General features: G+C 46.5%; 1 protein-coding gene across 5 annotated transcripts; it reads right to left on the minus strand.

Moving 5' to 3' along the window:
• Window positions 1-35: 35 nt before the first annotated feature.
• On the minus strand, window positions 36-20,556 carry LOC8028553 (D-2-hydroxyglutarate dehydrogenase, mitochondrial). Of its 5 annotated transcripts, XM_029977041.4 has the most exons (9): window positions 20,431-20,517; window positions 20,232-20,296; window positions 19,280-19,512; window positions 17,988-18,185; window positions 13,654-13,847; window positions 10,161-10,329; window positions 8,701-8,877; window positions 4,585-4,694; window positions 36-1,787 (listed from the first exon to the last, which is right to left on the minus strand). In XM_029977041.4, exons 3-9 carry the CDS (start codon window positions 19,509-19,511, stop codon window positions 1,362-1,364), a joined length of 1,506 nt encoding a protein of 501 aa, XP_029832901.2. In that variant the 5' UTR covers window position 19,512; window positions 20,232-20,296; window positions 20,431-20,517; the 3' UTR covers window positions 36-1,361. The 5 variants fall into 5 exon arrangements, with proteins under 5 accessions (XP_029832901.2, XP_002399953.3, XP_029832900.2 ...); XM_002399909.4 differs by lacking the exon at window positions 20,232-20,296 and having other exon boundaries at window positions 20,431-20,556; XM_029977040.4 differs by having other exon boundaries at window positions 20,232-20,473.
• Between the last annotated feature and the right edge of the window lie 200 nt (window positions 20,557-20,756).

Below are 20,756 nucleotides of genomic sequence, written 5' to 3' on the forward strand. Positions count from 1 at the left end.
ACTTGTGATGAAGGAAAACGCAGAAAAATAATGTCTCCAATATATAAACATGTTTATTATGCAACCCTTCTCGGCTAACCCCTTTTCTTTAAATTACAAGCAACCATCCAGAGATCACGTATGTGGTATTGGGAGATCACTATTTGAAGGAATGGAAGTACCTATTGGTCTATGTTGACAAAGTCCTTTGAACCCTTGGAAGTAGCAGTGTGCACCTAGTGTACCCACTGTCCGAAAGTCTAATTAGAATATGGCAAAGAAATTATCAGTATAAAATAATGCGGAGCACAAGTTCGTCTGGTTCTTGCACAGGGGTTGCAACGATGTCAGAACGCTGAGCTCTTACTGGCCGATTGAAAAAAAAATATTAGATAGACCTCGAGGCATCTGGCATTAAGGTCTACACACGATTTTTCCAATCAAAGCCAATCGGAACTCGGTGTCGTTCCGATGTCACTGTGACCCCTGCGCAAGAAGCAGGCGACTTGCTCTTCGCATTAATTTCCATCATGCTTCATGAAGGAACTGTAGACCACCAGCTCATACCAAAAGACCACGTGACAAGACTGTTCAATTGAGGTGATCGCACAACTTCAAGGATCACTTCAAAGTGTCCCGCACAGGTCAGTGTATCATTTGCTATAAAACTGATCCCGACCAAGCACATGCCTAGCTGACTGTCTTCTCTCTGGCCCTGCACCAGAACAACCAGTTACAAGGCGGAAATGTTACAAAACACTACGAAATATTGGTATTTCATGGCTAAAAGATGCTTACCTCCATAAGGTAATCTGTCTGGAGGATAGCAGAGCAGTATTGAACTGCCGTTTCAAAATTTCGAGCAGACAGGCTTTGCAGCGTGCTTTCAGCTCTTGAATCGGAGCCCTTGGTAGCACGCCACTAACCCATATATCCGCAGTCCCCAAAAAGCAATGGCCTGCTCATTTGGCATTCGCAAGGTGTGCAAACTTCAATGGGAACTCCATATCTCTGTACTTCTATCTCGGCTTGTGTGAGGCTCACTCTTCTAAGGTGGGTCTGGCAAAGGGTGAGCACAGCAGTGCCAGGGTCAAGGGCAGGCTTGCACGAAAAGGCAGAAGATGGTTAAAACTCTGGCTGTGGCACTGTTTCCTCACAAAACGGGGCAGTCAGCCAGAGTTGGTTTGGCTCGATTTATCGCACTTCCAACAACTCGGGGAGGCAGCTATCGTTTGCGACGGGCACTTCCCGCTCACATCGCAAGTACAGCGCACAAATTGCTGTTGTTGCAGAATAAAACTTCTTCGCTCCACCGAAGATAATTTCCAACGGCACCTTGGCCGTTGCCTTCTGAAACGGCTGCAGCTATAAAGAAACGGGCGTCATAGTTCGTCGGGGATCACCTTGTAAGGGTTGAGAATGCCACGGGGATCCAGGCATTGCTTGACACTGCGCATCAGCTCCACAGCCGCAGCGCTCTTGTTCAAGCGCAGGAACTTCTTCTTGAGAAGGCCGATGCCATGCTCGGCGCTGATGCTGCCTTTCTGCTGCGCGGTCCACTCGTAGATGAAGGGCTCGATGCGTGCAAGCACGGCCGCGCTGTAGGTGCGCGAGGTCACGTTGAGGTGCAGGTTGGAGTCCCCCATGTGGCCGAAGCCGCAGACGCGGGTCGCGCCGTCTCCCACGCGCTCGCGCACCAGCTCGACGGCTTTCATGTAAGAGCACAGCGGCACCGAGATGTCGTACTTGTACACGTAACCGTCCAAGCGTAGCGACTCGGCAATCATCTCCCGGATTTGCCACAGCTCCTGCACGGAAATGAAAGGAACCGACTGCATTGGGGAGGCACTCACTTGATCGAATGACGTTTTAGCGAACACCCACGTTTCACCGAATGACACTTTAGCGAATAGTGGGACGCCGCGAAACGGCGTTTTCGGGTGGGCCAAGTGAGTTCACATTTTTGTAATGAGCCACCGCAGCGGCGTCCCGGTTGACCAACACGGGAGAGTGCATGGTGCCCTGGTTTTGCTAGCTCACCCCGAGTTCATCGAATATAGAGTGCTGCTCATTGTCTTCAACAACGGTGTGTACCACCTAGCTAGAGGGGTTGTAAACTAGTTAAAGTGATGAAGGTACTGCAATTACTCACGTTTACAGTAACCAAATACGTAAATCTTGCGTTGTACAATAAAAGTTTAGTAACCTAACGTAAAGTACCGGGGTAACGCCCACCCCACTTTCACTGAAAACTGGGTTAATTTAGACATGGGCGCTTAATTGTCCGGTCAAATCGGACGCTTAACGTATACATCTTGGTTTTAAAAGCGCACAAAAGACGAGGACAGAGTAAGAAACACAAACGACGGACGAGCGCTCTGTGTTTCTTTGTGTTTCTTACTCTGTCCTCGTCTTTTGTGCGCTTTTAAAACCAAGATGAATAACTACCAACTAGCTCAACTTTCCACTCTACTGCTTAACGTATAATATTCAAGTTTTGCGCTTGAACGAAGTGGGCGCTTCTCCGCGGTATTTTACGGTACTGTCGAGAACGGTTATAACAAAGTCAAAGAAAATCGGAAATCGCTTCGCTATATCCGCGTCTTCATTATATCTTAACTCGTACAAATAACACGAAAAAAAAAAAAAAAAAAGATAACACGGGTTGTCACGGGCACATGTTTATTGAGCCTGCAGAAAGCAGTTGAAGAGCTGCTTCTCGCCAACGGCAAGAAGCTCCGATCAACAAAAAAATTTTGCTACATACGGACCGTGTCGACAGCTGCGGCGGCTCCGCGGAGGACGGCGGCAGTGGACGGCATTCTTTACGTTTATGCACACTCTGTCGAGGACAACACGCTTTTGATTCAAGGAGATTGCCTTCGTCGTCCCCATCGAGGTACCGGCGGTGCCGAGATTCTCCATCGTTGAGTGCCGATGATTCACCAAATCGGTGCATGAGCGAAGGAGACTTTCGCGCAAGAGCGACCTCACCAACCAGACGCCGACACGGATCAGGAAGCAGAAAAAGAAGCGCGCACGACACCGAGTTTGCGCTCAAGCTCGTCTGTCATCGGTGTAGAGAGCCTAGATTTAAGAGATGGGGCAACTGCTTGATCGGGGTCACGTGGTTTGTGGGCCATGTTTGCAAAACGAGCTGCAGCATGCAAGGAGTCAAAACTCAAAAGCGTTCACCTTCTGCAAACGTGTCCGCCTCTTATCTCAGTTTCCTGCTACACCGGCCACGCAACAATCAAATGCAGGCGTACTTAATGCCCCCTCTCTTAAATCTGGGCTCTCTCAGTCATCTCCGCCGGTACGATGTCGCTAGTGCTCCGAACGCCCCTATCGGCATGCCACAAGGGCTTTTCCATGTGCGATGCAGCAAAACCGCTTCCCAGGTAAGGAGCAGGAAGCAGACGACGTTGCAGAAACTGCCGCCAGCGGCCTTTCCAGCATCTTCTGCAGCCTGTTCTGGGTGGCTTCTTGGCCGCGGCAGCAAAGTGCGGCACTCCAAGACTTGGTGAACTTTCCGAATTTTATTGTTTTTTAAATTATCACAAAATATCTCTTCGCTATATCCGCGGGAGCCACTTAATTTTTTTTTTGCTAAAAACAGACCCAAATGCATTGAAAAAGTGCAAACGGGAATGGGAAATCGTGATCGCTTTGCTGTAGCCACTATTTTGTTATAACCGACTTTGTTATAACCGGTCTCAACAGTAGTTACATTTTTTAAGAAATTTGCAACTATAAGTACTGTAAGTACTTACCAAAATGATAAAAAAACAACCGCATCTCCACGTGGTGAATGATGTTGATTGGGGCGAAGCTCTGGTGGTGCTTGTCTGCGTAGACGCAGAGCTGCAGCATGCCGAGCCTTTCGTTCGTTTTCATCCATGTCCCGCTGCGGTCAAATGCTCAAATGCGTATATAACCACGTTCCATACCACACATTCTCTTTCTGACATGGATGAAAACGAACGAAAGGCTCGGCATGCTGCGGCTCACCGTCTACGCAGACAAGCACCACCAGAGCTTCGCCCCAATCAACATCATTCACTGCGAGGAGATGCGGTTGTTGTTTTTTTGCCCTACACGAGCACGTACACCCGACGGCGGACATACGGACATGGCTAGCCCCTAAGGAGCTTCGCCCCTAAAAATATAACAGGTACAGTAAAACCTCGTTATAACAAAGTTGAAGGAGCGTTTGTAATTATTTCGTTATAACCATTAGTTTGTTATAGCCAATGTCCATTTCTTTTTACTATTAGCAAGCAAGGGAAATTATGATTGCTTCGTTATATCCATTAATTTGTTATATCCCATTTTGTTATAACGAGGTTTTAGTGTATTCGCACTTGTTTTGCCATGGCATCAAGGCTACATCAGTTACCATATGCTCTGTCAAAACAGAATTGTGCCTAATTACGTATTGGCCAATGTAATTAACTAGAGTACTCGATGATGATGACTATTACAGCTGTGAAGCACACTGGGGTGGCAGATTACAGCCTTGAACCTCAAGAAAATGATAAGTGCAATCTGTGCAAAATATGTTCCGTCCCTCCTGGCCACGCCGGACACGGTCCCCGTGCTAACCTTCATGTGTGTGGTGCTTTGGGCCATGGTGCCATCGGAGACCCACTGCTGCTTCATGGCTTCTTCAACGAACTTGAGGAGGCTGTCCTCCAAGACGCTCTCGTCAGACCCTGAAACAATGGCCTCGCTTAGAGTGGCCTGCGAAAACCCAAGGGTCCCAAGAAACAAAACGGGTCTGGTGCCGGAATACGGAGCAGTGCAAATGACAGACTGCGGGATAATTTTAGAATTGCGCTATAGTGCTAACTTTTCGTCCACAGGAGTTGTGCAAACATGGATAACGGCGGGGGATCGATGGCCGAGTGTGTTAAAAGGGATACAGAAGTGAAGATTGAAATATATACTTCTCACATTCAGAAATAACCTGAAAATGATCAACAAAACCTGCAAATAACAATTGCATGTTTGTATTTTGAATGTATGGCCACACTTTCCGTTCCAAACGGCCGTTTCCAGCGAGCGTTCGAATAGCAGCTATCGGAGAGTGTGATGTGTCTCGGGAGATACGGCGCCTCCAGCGTGTTCGTGACGTCATGTTTAACTTCACAAGCAAGCCTACAGGGAGGCTGACATGGTTGTGAGCTCCGCCACTTGGTGGCCACAATGCGTTACAACCTGGCCATTTGAAACGCCCGATTTCTAGTTCAGCAATGCCAGCAGAGGCGAAAAAGTTACTCCTCTTCAAGCTCCCTTCTCCCCGCTCCCTGTAGGAGTTGAATAGGCGCAGGAGAGAAGAAAATTCCGGTTCGGCCAAGTTTGACAGGGATCGCGTGCACGCAGCTTGCTGCCCTATTTCCACGAAGAGGCGCTACTTTTATGAAAAGGGGGATGTAAGGACATTCAAAGTAGCTTTGGGAACATCCACCATGCGCAAACCGGTAATCACTTTTTTTTAAAAATACTGTTGATGTTTTTTTTATACGAAATATTGGTTTCTTCATGGTGTGGCCAGGACATGGTTGACATTTAGACAATAAAATAGGCGCTAGAATTTCGTTGCGGTATCTCGGCACACGTGGAGCAGACGCAGGGATCCTGGGTTCAATCCCCACCCCTGTCCGTTTCAATCTGCATGAGCATGGAACCAGCGTGCGGTCGTGTATCACTACTGCGTGATGCACGTCAAAGACCCCAGGCCAGCAGTGATACTGCACTGGAAAAATTTCTCATTATTTGGCGTAAACCAGTGTTGCCACACCTCAAAGGCAGACCGCCACTCTGCTGTCTAAACACAAACATTAAATTTTGTTTTGGATAACCAGGGTGTGTGGCATTTGCAAGAGGGTGTGAAGGAAAAAGCTGGCAACCATAAATAAGCATGCACACTGGCTACCACAGATACATATTTCTTGCACATATTTCTTTATTTAAAGGGGTACTCCACCGATTTTTTGAGCTACCTTAACTAACTATTTTCTGACTCCCCGGCCTTTACTCTATCCGGTATGCTATTTAGAATCGCGAAATTCATAATAGGTATTGTGAAATCGGCAAATGAAAATGGTGCAAAAACCAATATTCAAATATTCGCACTCTTTTCAGTGCCGTGACGTCAGTGGCAGGCAAGCTTGCCAGTCGAGCAAGCAGCCAAAAAATAGATTATGCCAATCATTTGTTCCGTGCTGGAGCGCGGGTACTGCAGCGAGCTTCCTAAGCATTCATTTGACACCATGAAACTGTTTCGAATCAGTTTAAAACAAAATCTACAGCCCAAAGAGTGAACCCCTGCCTTCCACTGACGTCACTTTTTCATTGTTGCCAGTAGAGACTTCGAGCTTGAAAAACACGGTGAGGACCAAAACTGTAAATTCAATAACTTCGCGAAAAAACAATATTTTGACCTAATATTTGGGATACTATTTTCGCGATGTTTGTTGGTTAGTTTAGCAAAATTTCAAGCAAATCTGAGACAATGAAAAAACCAGTGGAGTACCCCTTTAAAGGGCAACTCGGCTTAATTTCAAAAATTTTGAGATAGTGGCCGATTTTGTTTTTTGAAGCACTCAAAAACAATCCCCAATCCTTTGTTTCGCAAAAAATAAATTATTTTTCGTGTAATTTTACCCTAGCCATGATCACAAACCGAAACCGAAACGGTGGCAAAGCCGGACAACATTGTATATTCGGCATCACTAAGCATGTACACCCACGTGATATACAAGGGGAAGAAGAAGCTCCCCTCTTATCAGGATCCTCCTTTGTGCCTCCTGGATTAGCACAGGCGTCGCTATTCTCCTCCCAGAAGATTATAGAAGATTAACCTGTCACTCAAAATTCTTACAAAAGCAGCTTCCCTCTCCTCCTTTTACTTGGTGTTCAAAAGTATGCGATCTAACACAAGCCGCGCTCAACGAGGCGATCGGCTTATCAGTAGTATCAATAGTCGAGCGCCGGGCCGGCCGAGCGCGTCACTCACGTCTTTCACGGCGCTGGCGCCACCCGTGCTCTCCCCGGGAACGAAAACAAAATTGAAAAAAAAAGAAGCTGTACATGTTTGATGACGTCGCGGACGTGCCGGGAGAAGGAATTTGGAGGAAGCGGAAATGCAGCCGGGCAGTGTTGTCTGGCCCGCACGTCTCAACCAAAACCAGCGGATTCGTGCTTGTCAAACTTTGACAGCGATTTTAATGAACTTCTAGGCGGAATTTCGTCATAATATTTGCCATGGGGGTGTTGTAGATGATAACAAAGAGAACTGTATAGTTTTGCACTACTGGAAAAGAAGCGGAGTTGCCCTTTAAGGGGGCATGCACCAAAGGAAATCTTTTATTATTTAAGATACTAAAATGCAATTTTTAGTTTATAGTGCTTAACCTTCTTTGTAAAAGAAAAAAACATGTTCTTGTGCACATGTGAGGCATGGCAACACACTTAAAAAAGCCTAGTAAAATAAATTAATTTGCTCCTATTTAACCACCGAGTTTAATGAACAACATATGTAATGTCTGCAATGCTTCTTTCATTTTAAAATAATTAAAAATAACAAAAATGCCATTTCAAGGGGCTAACAGATGTTTCCTAAATTTTTCATAAATATAAAAAAATAAATGTTCTATTCAAACCTAGAAGTTGCATTGTACATATTCTAAAGTATAGGGTGTCTGAAATAACCGGGCCCAATCTAAAATGGGCCATAAAAATCGGCACCTGCACGTAGCAATCTAAACTTTTTGCAAAGGTGTATTTCACAGGTCGGTTTTATCATGCAAAATCGCAAAGCGTACCTCCCTTTATTGTAATATATAGGGCCAAAAACTTTGCCAGGGTCAATGGTGGACGGTGACGCAGACAACCGAGTAGAGTGGCAGGGCGCGTTTGGCGTGCATATTGATAGATGGTGTCGGGAGCGGCGTCGGAACGTGTAGCAGAACAGCAAAAGAAAGCAGACGACACGCGGACGAAATCCGTTGGGAGCAATGGCGCCGTCATTGTGTAGACACAATTTTTTAAACTGTTTTTTCATGTTTTTGTTTTTATTGTTTGCATTTATTTCTAAGCCAAAGCGATAAAAAGACTATGTTCATTTTAACAGACCACATGAGCAGTCTCGATTAGAGTTCCTGTATAGGCTTCGTAGGGGAGCTAGAGTTGGGCGTCTGCTTTCCACATGCCGCTCCGCCGCCGAGATCGATCACATGAGAAGCAAACAATGTAGCGCCGTGCAGAAAATTCGCTTCGCCGACGTTGCACGTGCCCCAGCTTGTCTTCCGATTTTTGCCTCCTCCTGCTCCTTTCTTATTTTCCAGGAAAAAAAAACACTGACTTTACATTAGCGAGGTTCCCCCACATTACACAAGCATTCATATTTTACTAAAAGTAAATACACCAGGAGCAGTAAGGAGCGCCACGCGTGGCAAGAGCTACCCAATCCGCAGACCGTCGTAGGTCGCGAAGCACAACGTGTAGCACGTCGACCGATCCACCGGTGCAGAGGTAAAATATTCCGCAGCTTTTTGCCAGTGTGCAAAGAAGGGAAGGCAATGGTTGTCACTTTTCCTTCAATCCATCTGGTTAAATCTGGTCACATTATTTGACAATGTGACAGAGTTTTCTGCCTAGTGCAACAGCGATGCCACAAATGCAGCTGGGAAGTCCCGCGAAAGAGCCACCACCAACCGGCGAGCTCCACGAGGACGTAGAAGGCGTGCTCTCCGATGGGGGAGCGCAGGCCCATGTTCTCCCACACGCAGCGCACAGACTCCAGGTCCATCAGCTCGAAGGACGACAGGAGCTCCGGCAGGGCGGCCCTGGCGGCCCGGAAGGTGGCCAGGACGTCTTCGAACTGCCGGCAGCCTGCACGGCCGGCACTTCGAGCTCACTCCCATCTGACGACAGACCCGCTTCAGAACGAGGCCACAGTGCTGGATTTTAATGCGCAATGTGTCTTATGGGTCGTTTTCTAGGAAATAAATACCAAAAAAAAAGCGTTATACAAGAAATAAATTAAGAATAAGCGTGGGGTTTGTGCAGTATGCATTCCATGCTCCCATGTGTCTGTCAGCATGATCAAGCTTGCATAATTTTCTGTGTTGCCTACCAGAGGGAGGGGGGAGGCGGGGGCATGGAGAAGAGTGCTGCAACTGCATTCATCTGGAACACATGTTTTTGTCGAGCGAACGCGGGTCCCAGCTGAATGCCGAAGCAGCACTCATCTCCAATCTGTGCCCCGCGCCAGCCTCCGGTAGATGAGATAAGAAATTCAGCGCTACAGCTATGGTGCCTGGAACGCATCTCTTACCGGTGCGTTTACCGTGTCGTAAAAAGTGGTCCCTCAATTTCCGCCTAACAACGTCATAGAAGTGTCACCTTGTCGCCGGCCGTGATCTTGGCGGTCTTGCAGCAGCGGTGGTGGATATTGCAGACGCCTGTTCGGCTGTAGATCGCTTTCCAGCTCGACAGTCCACGGAAGATTTCAGAGCCGGGGCTCAGGAGTTGGGAAACCGCGGCGACAGGCGACACTCGCTCATACTTTTTCCCGGGACCTCTAGCGCCGACTGCCAGGATCTCGATATCTGACGGCTACACAAACCAGTCCAAGATGCGTTCTAGGCACAATACTACGAGTCTCTTATATACCGTGTGTCCCAAATGGTGGCCGGGCTCTTTAAATCGACCACTACGATTTTGTGCAGCGTTGCCCACAAATGGTGCATATTTTTTGTAAAATTTGCAAAGAGCAAACTTACCTGAGGAAAAAATAAAGAAAGAAAAAGGCTTAGCTCCTATGGAAATGCAGCAAAGTCACCGCTCTTTAAACAGTAGGGCGCCCTATTGATTGAAGACCGGTGGCTTCGCTGCATTTCCATAGGAGTTAAGCCTTTTTCTTTCTTTACTTCTTTTCTTGGGTAAGTTCGCTCTTCGCAAATTTTATAGAAAAAATGCACCACCTGTGGGCAACGCTGCAAAAAATTGTAGCGCAAAATTCGGTTAAAAAACCGAATTTTGTGATCAATTTAAAGAGCCTGGTCGCTATTTGGGACACCTGGTAGAAGGTGTTGGGCAAGCCCCGCATACTGGGTGGGTAAAAGCGGTTCACTTCGGCCCAGTTTCAGGCGTGACTGGCATCATGGGCTCACCGAGGAAAGCGACGCCCAGGGCCCTGGGCCGGGGGGCGCACTGCAGCGCCACCTGGGTGACCAGGCCCAGGGTCCCCTCGGAGCCGATGAAGAGTTGCTTGAGGTCGTAGCCCGCATTGTCCTTGCGCAGCGTGCGCAGACTGTCTAGCACCGTGCCATCTGCAAGAACCTTCATCCACGCGTTTTGGCATTTTAAAACGCCGGTGATTCTCTCGTTTGTGTCTCCTTCATAGTGACGTTCTCACACTTCATAACCCATTCATATGTTTCCCTAAGCATCGCAGAAAAATTTCGTAACTTACTGGGCAAAAAAGATATGTCAACCGACGATGGCATGGCAAGAGCCATTTGCAAGCGCCTCGCAAGCTTAACAGAAGGTGCTTGGCATTTACATAAAAGTTAATTTCTACAATCTTGTTTTATTAACATCTTAGACCTCTTACTTACTTAGGCAGTGTTTTTGCCAAGTTCCCCCAACTATTTTGGGCTTTCTCCACTTCACCCGTTAGTAGCTAGCACCAGTAGCATAGGCAGGGGGGTGGTTTGGGGGGTCAAAACCAGGGTTGTAAAGTACCCGGGTACAAGTAACTGGAATTGGTATCTAGGTACTTTCGTTGTACCTGAGGTACAAATCTAGGTACCGTAGTTTCATTTCTCGGTATCTGTATTTGTATCTTTCTACATTTTCCAGTAACTTGTAACTAACTGAAGTTACTTTTTACAGGTACCTTTCTATTCACTTCGTCAAATTTCTGCAATATTTATTTTGCAAATAACTCACAAAATATTGCGAATTTCTGTAATATTTTTTTTCCTCGGTGTTCCTGCTTTCATGGAGCTCCGTTTCAGCGCGAACTTCGAACCGGTCAAAAAATTGTTGGTGGGCCCCTTTAAAGTATTAACACACTACCATGTGCCTCGATTAACGCTGAGTTGCGTACTACCTGGGAGGCACTGACTTGATCGAACAATGTCTTAGCGAACGAAGCCCCGCCCATGATGTTTCATCGAACAACGCTTTAGTGAATGGTGGTGTTTATTTGAGTGAACGGTCGATTAGCAATGCCGTTCTAGCGACAGAAATTTAACAAATTGTTTCGGAACTTTGTTTAGGAAAAATAGTGACCTGCTTCCTTCATCTCAAACCGAAATCGACTTCATTGCGTGTTTGAAGCTCCTCTGACATTTATACAAGGGAGAAGATAACTTGAAAGATATGTGCAGTTTCTGTGTCTGTATCGTGTCCTGGTGGTGGCTCTCTTCTGTCATAAATACAATATAAAATATAATTAAATATAAATTATAATTACAATAGTAAAGCAATGTAACATCGCGTATAGAATACAGTTTCCACTCAATAAATAAGACTGAAATATTTCAGTTATCAAAACTAAAAAGTACAGAAATAAAAATAAAAACTTATTTTTCTTTTGATTAACGAAAGAAAAGAAAAAAAAACGAGGAAGCTTGAAGTTTTTCACTCGTCATCGCTAAGGCTAGGTGCATATGCACTCAACTCATGCATTTCTTTATGCGGTTGACGTCTTCTGGGCCCGTCGACGTCAGCACCGGCCCATGTGAATGCGGTTTTCCTTATTTCTCGCATTGGCACCAATAAAGCACATTTATCAAAGCCCTTTTTGTGTGTATCCTTTGTATAAAAAGCTTTAATTCCAATGTATTCTGACAGATTTTAGGAAAATAAATAAACAAAGTATCTTTGAAGTATGTACCTGTACCTAGGTCAAGTTTTAAGTGAGTACCTATGTATGTACCTAGGTACCTTTTCTTATGAGTAACTGTAACTGTATCTTAGGTACATTTTTGAGGTAACTTATACAACCCTGGTCAAAACCAACCCTCCTCCCCAAATCATAACTTTTTTTTTTTCTTTTAGCAAAGGAAGACAAATAGTGCATGACTGCCGAATTGTTCCAGCCAGCCGGGGGGGTTTGGGATGCTGTACCCAAGAATTGTACAGTTCATCGACTACTACACGCAAAGGTGGGACAAAGAACCGCCCCTCCGCCTCCGCCCCTCCGCCTCCGCCCCTCCGCCCCCGCCCCCGCCCCCGCCCCCGCCCCCCCCCCGAAAATAATTCCTGGCTACGCCACTGGCTAGCACTTTCTAATCATTGCATCGAAAAGACTGGCATGTTCGTAATGCAACTGCAGTTCTGTGGTTATGCAAGAGCAGAGTGAGCATTCCTTTGGTTAGCTGGTTGTACAGTAGACTCTCATTAATTCAAACTCCATGCAGGAAACCACAAATTTTGTTTGAATTATCAAAAGTTTGAATTACCAGTAATTCATCTAAATATGATACAAGATAAAATTATGATTTGTCATATCGATGACTACAGATACGAAGCAGGTGTTTTAGGATTTACCCCACACAGGCCTACTTATCATAAACAGGTATGCCACATATGAAACATTGGTGCAATGTATGAAATAAGTTTATTCATCCCCCAAAAATGTTGTCTATCATAAACTGTTCATGCGCACATGACACCTCAAAGCAAAATTAAGTTTGTTCATCCAGCAAAAAAAGTTGTCCATTGTGGACTAATAGCTCATTAGGTGCACTTCTTACCGAGCACCGGTGCATTGTGAAGCAACACCCCCAAGAGCGAGGTCCGCAGGTGTTGCTTCTCCACAATGCACCGGTGCTCGGTAAGAAGCATGTTCAACCGGGCAGCGAAAAACGTATGAATTACTTAAAAACACTGTTCAAATTAAGTGGCTTATAGTATATACATTAAAAACACAGCAGGATAACCAAAAATTTTGAAATTTCTTTGAATTAACTAGAAGTCTGAAATCGCATAATGAATTATTGCGAGCCTACTGCATCCATAATAATTATCCTGCATGCACATAGGTTTGTTATTAGTGCATGCAATACTTGCTGAATGGAATATCACCCCCTAGGCCCTTAGTGATGCAGTCTTTAAATTGGAGTCCATGTTGCCAGAGCAATGTCGCTAACCCTCATACCATTTTTCAAATTCTTTAATTGCAGATCACAAGATGGCCCACCCACCTTGTCTTTGCTTTTTCCCTCATTATCGGGCAGATTCACCAATTCTTTTAGAATTGACCATTCGAAGGGGGCACTCAGTGTACATTGGAAAAAAGGCAGTTCTGGCATTGGCCCTATAAGTGGCACTGCAAGCTCCAAAATCCCAGCATTGCTCTAGGAAAACAATCTACTAAAACTTAACCAACATAATGCTTTGAACAGTGTGAAAAGGCTACTCCTTCCCCATGGAGCACTAAATTAATCAATTGTGCTGGGGTGCTTGGGAAAACTATGCATAGGCTATGAATTATCTGAAAGCATCATTATGCCATGCTGAAAGGCGAGTGAATTGGGGGGGGGGGGGGGGGGGGGATATTTTATGAACACCCTCTGGGGATTCACTCCTCACTCCATCAATTCACTCAAAAGTAGCGAGGAGCGTTCGTGTGCAACATTAGAGGCTGCTTACAGCTTCCAGGCCCAGGACGTTGCCGTGGAGGGACCCGTAGCGGAGCAGGCGCAGCCCCCCGGCGTTGGTGGCCACGTTGCCGCCGATCTGGCACGACCCCTTGGCCCCGAGATCTAGGGGCAGGGTGAGACCCTCTTGGGATGCCCGCTCTTCCAGGGACTCCAGCACGCAGCCCGCCTGGCACACCAGCGTTCCTGGAACACCGCCCGAGATCCTAAACGATGACTCTGAGACTGTGCAAGTCCCTTGAATTGTTTCACTCCTCTGGACCATCCGTAGGTTTACGTCAACATGTTTTCTGCCTTTCGGCTGCCACAGAAATTATGTTTTGTGTATTCTATTAATTTTATCATGGAAGGTGCACCTGGCATGGCTAATTGCCTGCCAAATTTTCTTAATTCTGCGTCATTCATACACATGACCAAAGAAAAGAGAGTGGGAAAGCCCCAGGTGGTCCATTTTTGATTAATGACAGCTGACTTGCGGGAAAAGGCCAGATTCTGAGACTCAGATATTTTTTTCGAAATTGCTGACCCCTTACAGGCTGTGTTCCCATACAAATCTGGGCATGCATAGATGGCTTGTCCGGAGGAATGTGCGAATAGTAGATTTTGAGTTTGAAGTTAATTCAAAGCATATACCGTAAAATCCTGAGAGATGCCCCACCCCCGAAAGATAGCCCACCTCTATTTTTGGCTTGACTGGCTATATTTTGTAAACACCGAAAGATAGCCCACTCCAAGTAATAGTAGTGTTGGGATCAATGATGACCTTGGCAAAAATACGGCTCGAGCCCACTCCAAGCAATAGTAGTGTTGGGATCAATGATGGTCTCGGTGTAAATGTGGCTAGAGAACACTCCTAGTAATAGTAATGTTGGGATCAATGATGGCCTCGGCGTAAATGCGGCTAGTTATAGCTATGGCAGGATATAAACGAACGCTGCTGACTGGGAAGTACAGTCATCTTTGCTTCGTTGCCCCTCGCCACCGTAACAAGCTTGTAAGAATTTTTTAAACTTTTCTTGATTGTACATTGAAAGTCAGCCCACTCCATATTTTCACCCAATTTGCTCTAGATGTTAAGTGGGGTATCTCGGGATTTTACGCTAGTCATTTTCGCTAAATATTTTTAATTGAATATTGCATAGTTTCTCGAAGCTTTTAACTACAGCACCATAATGAAAAGCCAGCTGAACTCACAAACGTTATTCTCAAGCTTCCACTTGTCCAATTTGAAGCTATACTATTTTGTTTAATTGAGGAAATTTATATACAAAATTTAAAAGCGCTAACAAAGACGAGGACAAAAAGGAAGGCGAACAGGACAAGCGCTTACTCTCAACTGAACATTTATTTAAAACAGCTAAAGCAAACAACCCCCGACAAAAATACACTGAATCACTCAGTGGCGTCAGTCATCACCACGTGTCGATAAAATCACTCTCTTTTTGGTGCAGAAAAATTGACGGCTGGCTGACGCAGCCTTCAGTGCCCTCCTTCTTTATAGCATGCGCTTCAAGCACTTCCCTCGCAGCTTTTTCACGAGCCCTCCCCACGATCGTGGTATTTTGAAAGTTGGGCTGGCACAGACAGTCTCTGCGCTGAAGAGGCAAGTGTCCTCCAGGTGTTGAGCGCAAAGCCAGGTCATGCTCGCGCATCCTCTCATTTACACACCGTCCTGTTTGGCCGATATACACCCTACCGCGTGTCAGCGGTATTCTGTACACTACAGAATATGGTGTACGAAATATCACAGCGGTATTCTGTACACCAAACTTTTCTGCACCAAAAAGAGAGTGATTTTATCGACACGTGGTGATGACTGATGCCACTGAGTGATTCAGTGTAATTTTGTCGGAGGTTGTTTGCTTTAGCCGTTTTTAAATAAATGTTCAGTTGAGAGTAAGTGCTCGTCCTGTTCGCCTTCCGTTTTGTCCTCGTCTTTGTTAGCACTTTTAAATTTTATATCATGAACCAACTCGCACGCTTCGCCACTTTAGTAAATTTATACACTCCTGCTACAAGAAAATATTTCTTAAATCTCAAATTTAAGAAAAGAAAAAAAGGCAATCATGAATAATGAACAGGGGTTGTAAGGACAGCTCTGCCTAACACAGATATATATATATATTCTTGCATATTAGCCAGTGCACTTTTGAAAATTTTACTGTAGTGTAGATACACAAAGTTTTAGAGCGCAGCTCTTAGGCGCCTGTTTCCGGCTTGAGCGGCGTCACCGTTGGCGTAACCGTGAGGTCACATAACCCCGCTGATGTCATGTGACCCCCGTGAGGTCACAAGGGTCAGGTGACGTCACGAGGGTCACGTGACCTCACGGTTACACCGACGGTGACGCCGCTCAGAGGGAGGAGTAGCAGGCAGGATGAGGAGGTGAGGAGAAGGGAGGAGGGGTATTCGCGACCCCAGCGAAATGACGCTGCGTAGCGGCAGCGCCAAGAAGCTCAGGAAAACAGGTTGTTTCGACTCTGTCGTCTGCTATCGCTGCTTGGTTCTCGTAGGTAGCATAGAAACAAACATAGTTTCCAGTAATTATTTTTATGATTTTGCCGTGTCATTCCTATGCACTGACTAGAAGGTTTCTACCATCAAAAAATCGCTTTGCTTTCAAATGTAACACTGATTTTATGCTGCAACGCAGGAATTTGTGGTGGTCCGCGTACTGAACGGCGAAAACAACCTCCTTTCGTCCGCCATTTCGCCTGAGCAGCGCGCCCTCTATAGTTCGCTGGAGTCGCGAATACGCTCCCCTCAGTACCCTTCCCTCCTCCTCCTCAAGAGCTGCGCTCTAATTCAATGTTACAGGGAGTTGTAAGTGGCTTTCACTTTTTTTTTTTCGTTTCTTTATAAATACACTAAGTGCGTGTGTGCATTATCCCGTTTTGAAAGTGTGCGTCCTCCTGAGTATGAAGCTGCAATATTTGTATTTTAAAGTGATGATCCTAGTGGGCTGTTAGCCCCGTTGAGTGTGCTTCTTACCGAGCACCAATGCACTGCGGAGAAGCAATACTCGCGGAAGCAAGCTCCGTAGGTGTTGCTTCTCCGCAGTGCGCCGGTGCTTGGCAAGCCAGACACTCCCCCAGGTCAGCCGCTTCTCCTAGTACTCTGGTGCAAAGCGGTGAAGCTTGACGCGCGCATGCTGGTGAGAGGCGGTAAAGGTTGACGCAAGTGGCACAAGTGCCACGGTATTCAGCAGCCATGGAACGAAGGCATATGGCAGACATGGTAATCGAGTGATCTTATCAGGAGTACAAGACCCTAGTTCTGTTTTATCACACTAGTCTCAATCGGCAATACTATTGGCAAAGTTTTCTTGGGACTTTTAGTTCCTGACATTGACGACATCGTCAGGAAATTTAGCTGATGATCAACCAGCTGGCACATCAACCACCCAGAGCGATTGAAGTCCAGCATAAACAGCTCTCACTGGTTGATTCGCAGCATCAGAGCGCAACATCATGGCATTTGTCATCTCCTTGCACGTGTTCTTTCATCGGCTAAACCAATCAAGTGCAGGGAATGTTCCGTGACTTGCGCTTCTGGTATGTGTGTTTGTGGTTTTATGTGTTCAAGCCTTCAACTGTCCTCTGATGTAAGACGAAACGAACTATACGGTGAGTAGAGACGCTGTGAAATTTATATTTGTCGACCAATAATAAAATATTAATTCTTTTGCTTTAAGCCCATCTCGGCGCAGGTGTGGCACAACTCTTAGCAAAAATGGCATTTTTGCGGAAGATGTAGCAGACCTTCGTTCATGGTGCAATTTGGCGCAAATGGCGCAGCACTTCCATCACTGTGATCAGTATCGCTGCACAAACTTGGCCTGTCAATGCCATTGTGCCAATCATCCAAACCCAGGTAACGATTTCTAGGGAGGCCAATCTTCGGCTCTATTTCCGGCAACTAAACAAAGTCCATGACGGTGGGCCATTTTTCGGGACATTCAGTCTTCTCTTATTTAATGGCCAATAGGTGGGGCTTGCGGTCAACTACAACCAGCCGACTTCGTGAAAACATAAAATGGCTTACCATCTTATTGGGGGACGGGCAGTTTCTTACGCATCAAAAAACATGAAATAGCAGAGTGAACACACCCATTGCCAGTTGCCAGACATCCTGCAACGGATGCTAGCCCTGTCGGCATCTTCAAAAGACTGCCAAACCCTTTCGATATAAACGTCTCCGCTCCAGCCCAGTTTCGGGCCTTGACCGTCGGCGTTACTGCCTTCATCCAGCAACTCGTGCCCTCTGCCGCTACGAAACTATCGCGTCCGGCAGCGTCGCGGTACCGAGTCTCGGGAGAGCCCGCACCTGACAAAGAGTCGAGGGCAGAGAGCTCCCTCATGCGGGTAGTCGAGAGCACGATTTCGTCGAACACCGGGACGCTGCCACCGACCAGCCCGGTGTTGCCACCTTGCGGGCAGACCGCCAGGCGCCGGGCGTGACAGTGGGACAGTACCGCCGACACCTCTTCCGTGCTGCGTGGCAGGAGCACTAGCTGGCTGGAGCCTGCAAGGCACCACGATGGACGTTAAACACCAACGCCACAATGCCAGGAGCATGTCTTCGACTGGTGTGTTTACCGCATCGTTAAAAGCGGTCCCTCGGTTTCTGCCTAACGACATCGTAGAAGTGTCACGCTATTCTACAGTGATCCTGGTGGCGACACAGCGGCGGAGGCAAATGCGGCACAAGCCGGTTCAGCTGCAGGTCGCTCTGCAGCCAGGCAATCGGTGGAAACTAAAGCAGACGCGAGTTGGAAAGCCGCGACGACGGCGACCTTTGCATTCACTCTTCTTTTTTGCCAGCATTTCTACGATACCGAGATCGCGACGTCCGACAGCGTGACAAGCCGGCTTCTGCGACGTAAATTGCTGCTACTTTGGGACCACTTTCGATGCATATGGGCGAGATTGGATGGTGAACACGTCGGTCGAAGACGCGCTCCAGGCATCGTACCAGCACCACAGAGCTTTTGCTTGCCATCATTCGAGGGGATCGTGCATAGGGTAGTAACTAAAAGGAACCTGTTGTTTGAAGCTTCGTCATACGAGGTTCTGGGTGTCTGCAAGCGTCCGTCATGAGTGCTCGGCCTACACCAATAAAGTCGGCGGCGCTGACAGTGAAAAAAAGGTGACTGCAATTGGAAGATGTTGCAAGCCTCAGAGTAACTCGGCCCGAATTATGTGTGAAGCTTGTGTACGCAGCCAGCCCACCTAGCAAGGGGATTTAACGAGCCCTCGGTTTTTGTTACTTCACTCTTTTTTACAGGCTGATACCACATGGCACTGCACTTGGAATATCTAATAAGGTATATAGGTGCAATGAGTAGTTCCTAGAGTAGAACAGAAGTTATAAAAAGGTTCCACCTTAAGTTATCGTTGTTAGCTACAGAGCCTGCAAATTTATATAAATGTGGAGTGCACATCGACGAATAATTTCTAAATACTTCGTCCGCTGTCGCACGTACCAAAATATTTTAAGCGCAGCTAGAGCTAGGTTTGTGGACACGGCGAGCTCAGAAAGTTTCCTCGGAAGATTAGATGGGGAAAGCAGGCGGCAGCATACTAAGCAAGAGCGAGCAAATGAAGGAGGCAACGAACCCTTGCACGTGCGCAGCCAATCTTCATTGTAGGGTTCCACATCGCTGGGGTCCGTCAGCACGGCCGAAGTGCCCAGCAGCCGCTCGAACATGGACAGGTCAAAGTCCTCGAGCTGGGCGTAGGGACCCCGCTTCTCCGACACCCGGGGAGTGTGTGCAGAAGACAGCGAGCGAACCAAGCGACGCACAACACTGGCAGCAATGCCAGCAGAGTGCCATGTCCCTCGTAGCATCCTGCGAGGAAAGTGCAAGTCAGGGGTCGATACTTGAGAAACGAGTCGGTAGGTTGGAACTTGAAAAAGGAGCCTGCAGGTTAGGAGTCTCGGGACTTGAAGGAGGAGCCTAGGTCAGGCTTGAGTCAGGACTCGAAGAAAATTTCAAAGGTAGAGGGTGGCCAGGTAGAGGGTGGCCTATAAGCACTAAGATGAAGAGGCAGTCCCAAAGAGTGGGGGGATATTTTTCTTGCCAGACACAAGGCGTGACCCGTATAGTCCAAGAGATGCCGGATGCACGGCCTGAATTGTATGTGCCCAAGTTGTGCTAGCTATAGAAGTATATGACGAAGTGGAACCAGCAATGCGAACACAACACTGCCAAGATGTGCTTCGTTCACAGGCTTCTAAACTACAACTACAAAGCCTTCTGTAATGCATCGCTCTGCAGAATTGATAAAAGTGTCTAGATTGTGGTTAAAATCATCTGCAAAAAAAAAAAAAAAAAAAAAAAATTGTAAAATAACCGTTTTTTTTTTTTTTTTTTTTTTTAGTTGCAATAAAAATCGTCGGAACTGGCGGCTTCGCGGTTAAAGTTGCACAGTTAGCACAATTTTTTTCAGCAATGAAAAGACAAGCCGAACTTTGAACAAAAGGAAAAGTACAAAGAGCGCCCTAAGCCTGAGGAGACAAGGACCCAATAAACACGAAAAAATCAAAACAAAAAAGCCGAAAATTTACTTGCTTTACAGTGTAGCCAAAGGCTGTTTTCCAAGTTCGCGCTCAAACAGCGATCTACGGACATTCTGCACGGGTAGCGGGAGAACCAACGTTGGTAAGAACGAGGTTGGGAAAGAAAACAGAAACAACAGAGGAAGGGTAAAACAGCTGTTACTGTCACCAACGTCGCCAGGCCGAATGGCTGATGTCAACGACCTACTTTGAGCAGAGACTGGGATGAACGGCAAATCGCTAAACAGCTGAGATCGGAAGAGGATAAAACATGTCAAAAAAACCACACACACACACACACACACACACACAAAAAAAAAAAGACGGTAAAAGCAGCAGGCACAAAGTTACGCGTGTTCGCTTTGAAACACGGCCTTGGGAATCGGAGCATGCAGCATTTTACATGTACCATTGAAAACATTAATTATATATTTTTTAGCGTAAAACGCAACCACAAAAAAAAAAAATTAATAGTGTGGGCTAGGTAACGCTACATACCGCCCATTACGAAAAAGATGCCACTTTCTTTGTCGT

This window comes from Ixodes scapularis, unplaced genomic scaffold (genome assembly GCF_016920785.2).
Source record: "Ixodes scapularis isolate PalLabHiFi unplaced genomic scaffold, ASM1692078v2 PGA_scaffold1__304_contigs__length_218370807, whole genome shotgun sequence".
Classification (NCBI taxonomy): domain Eukaryota; kingdom Metazoa; phylum Arthropoda; class Arachnida; order Ixodida; family Ixodidae; genus Ixodes; species Ixodes scapularis.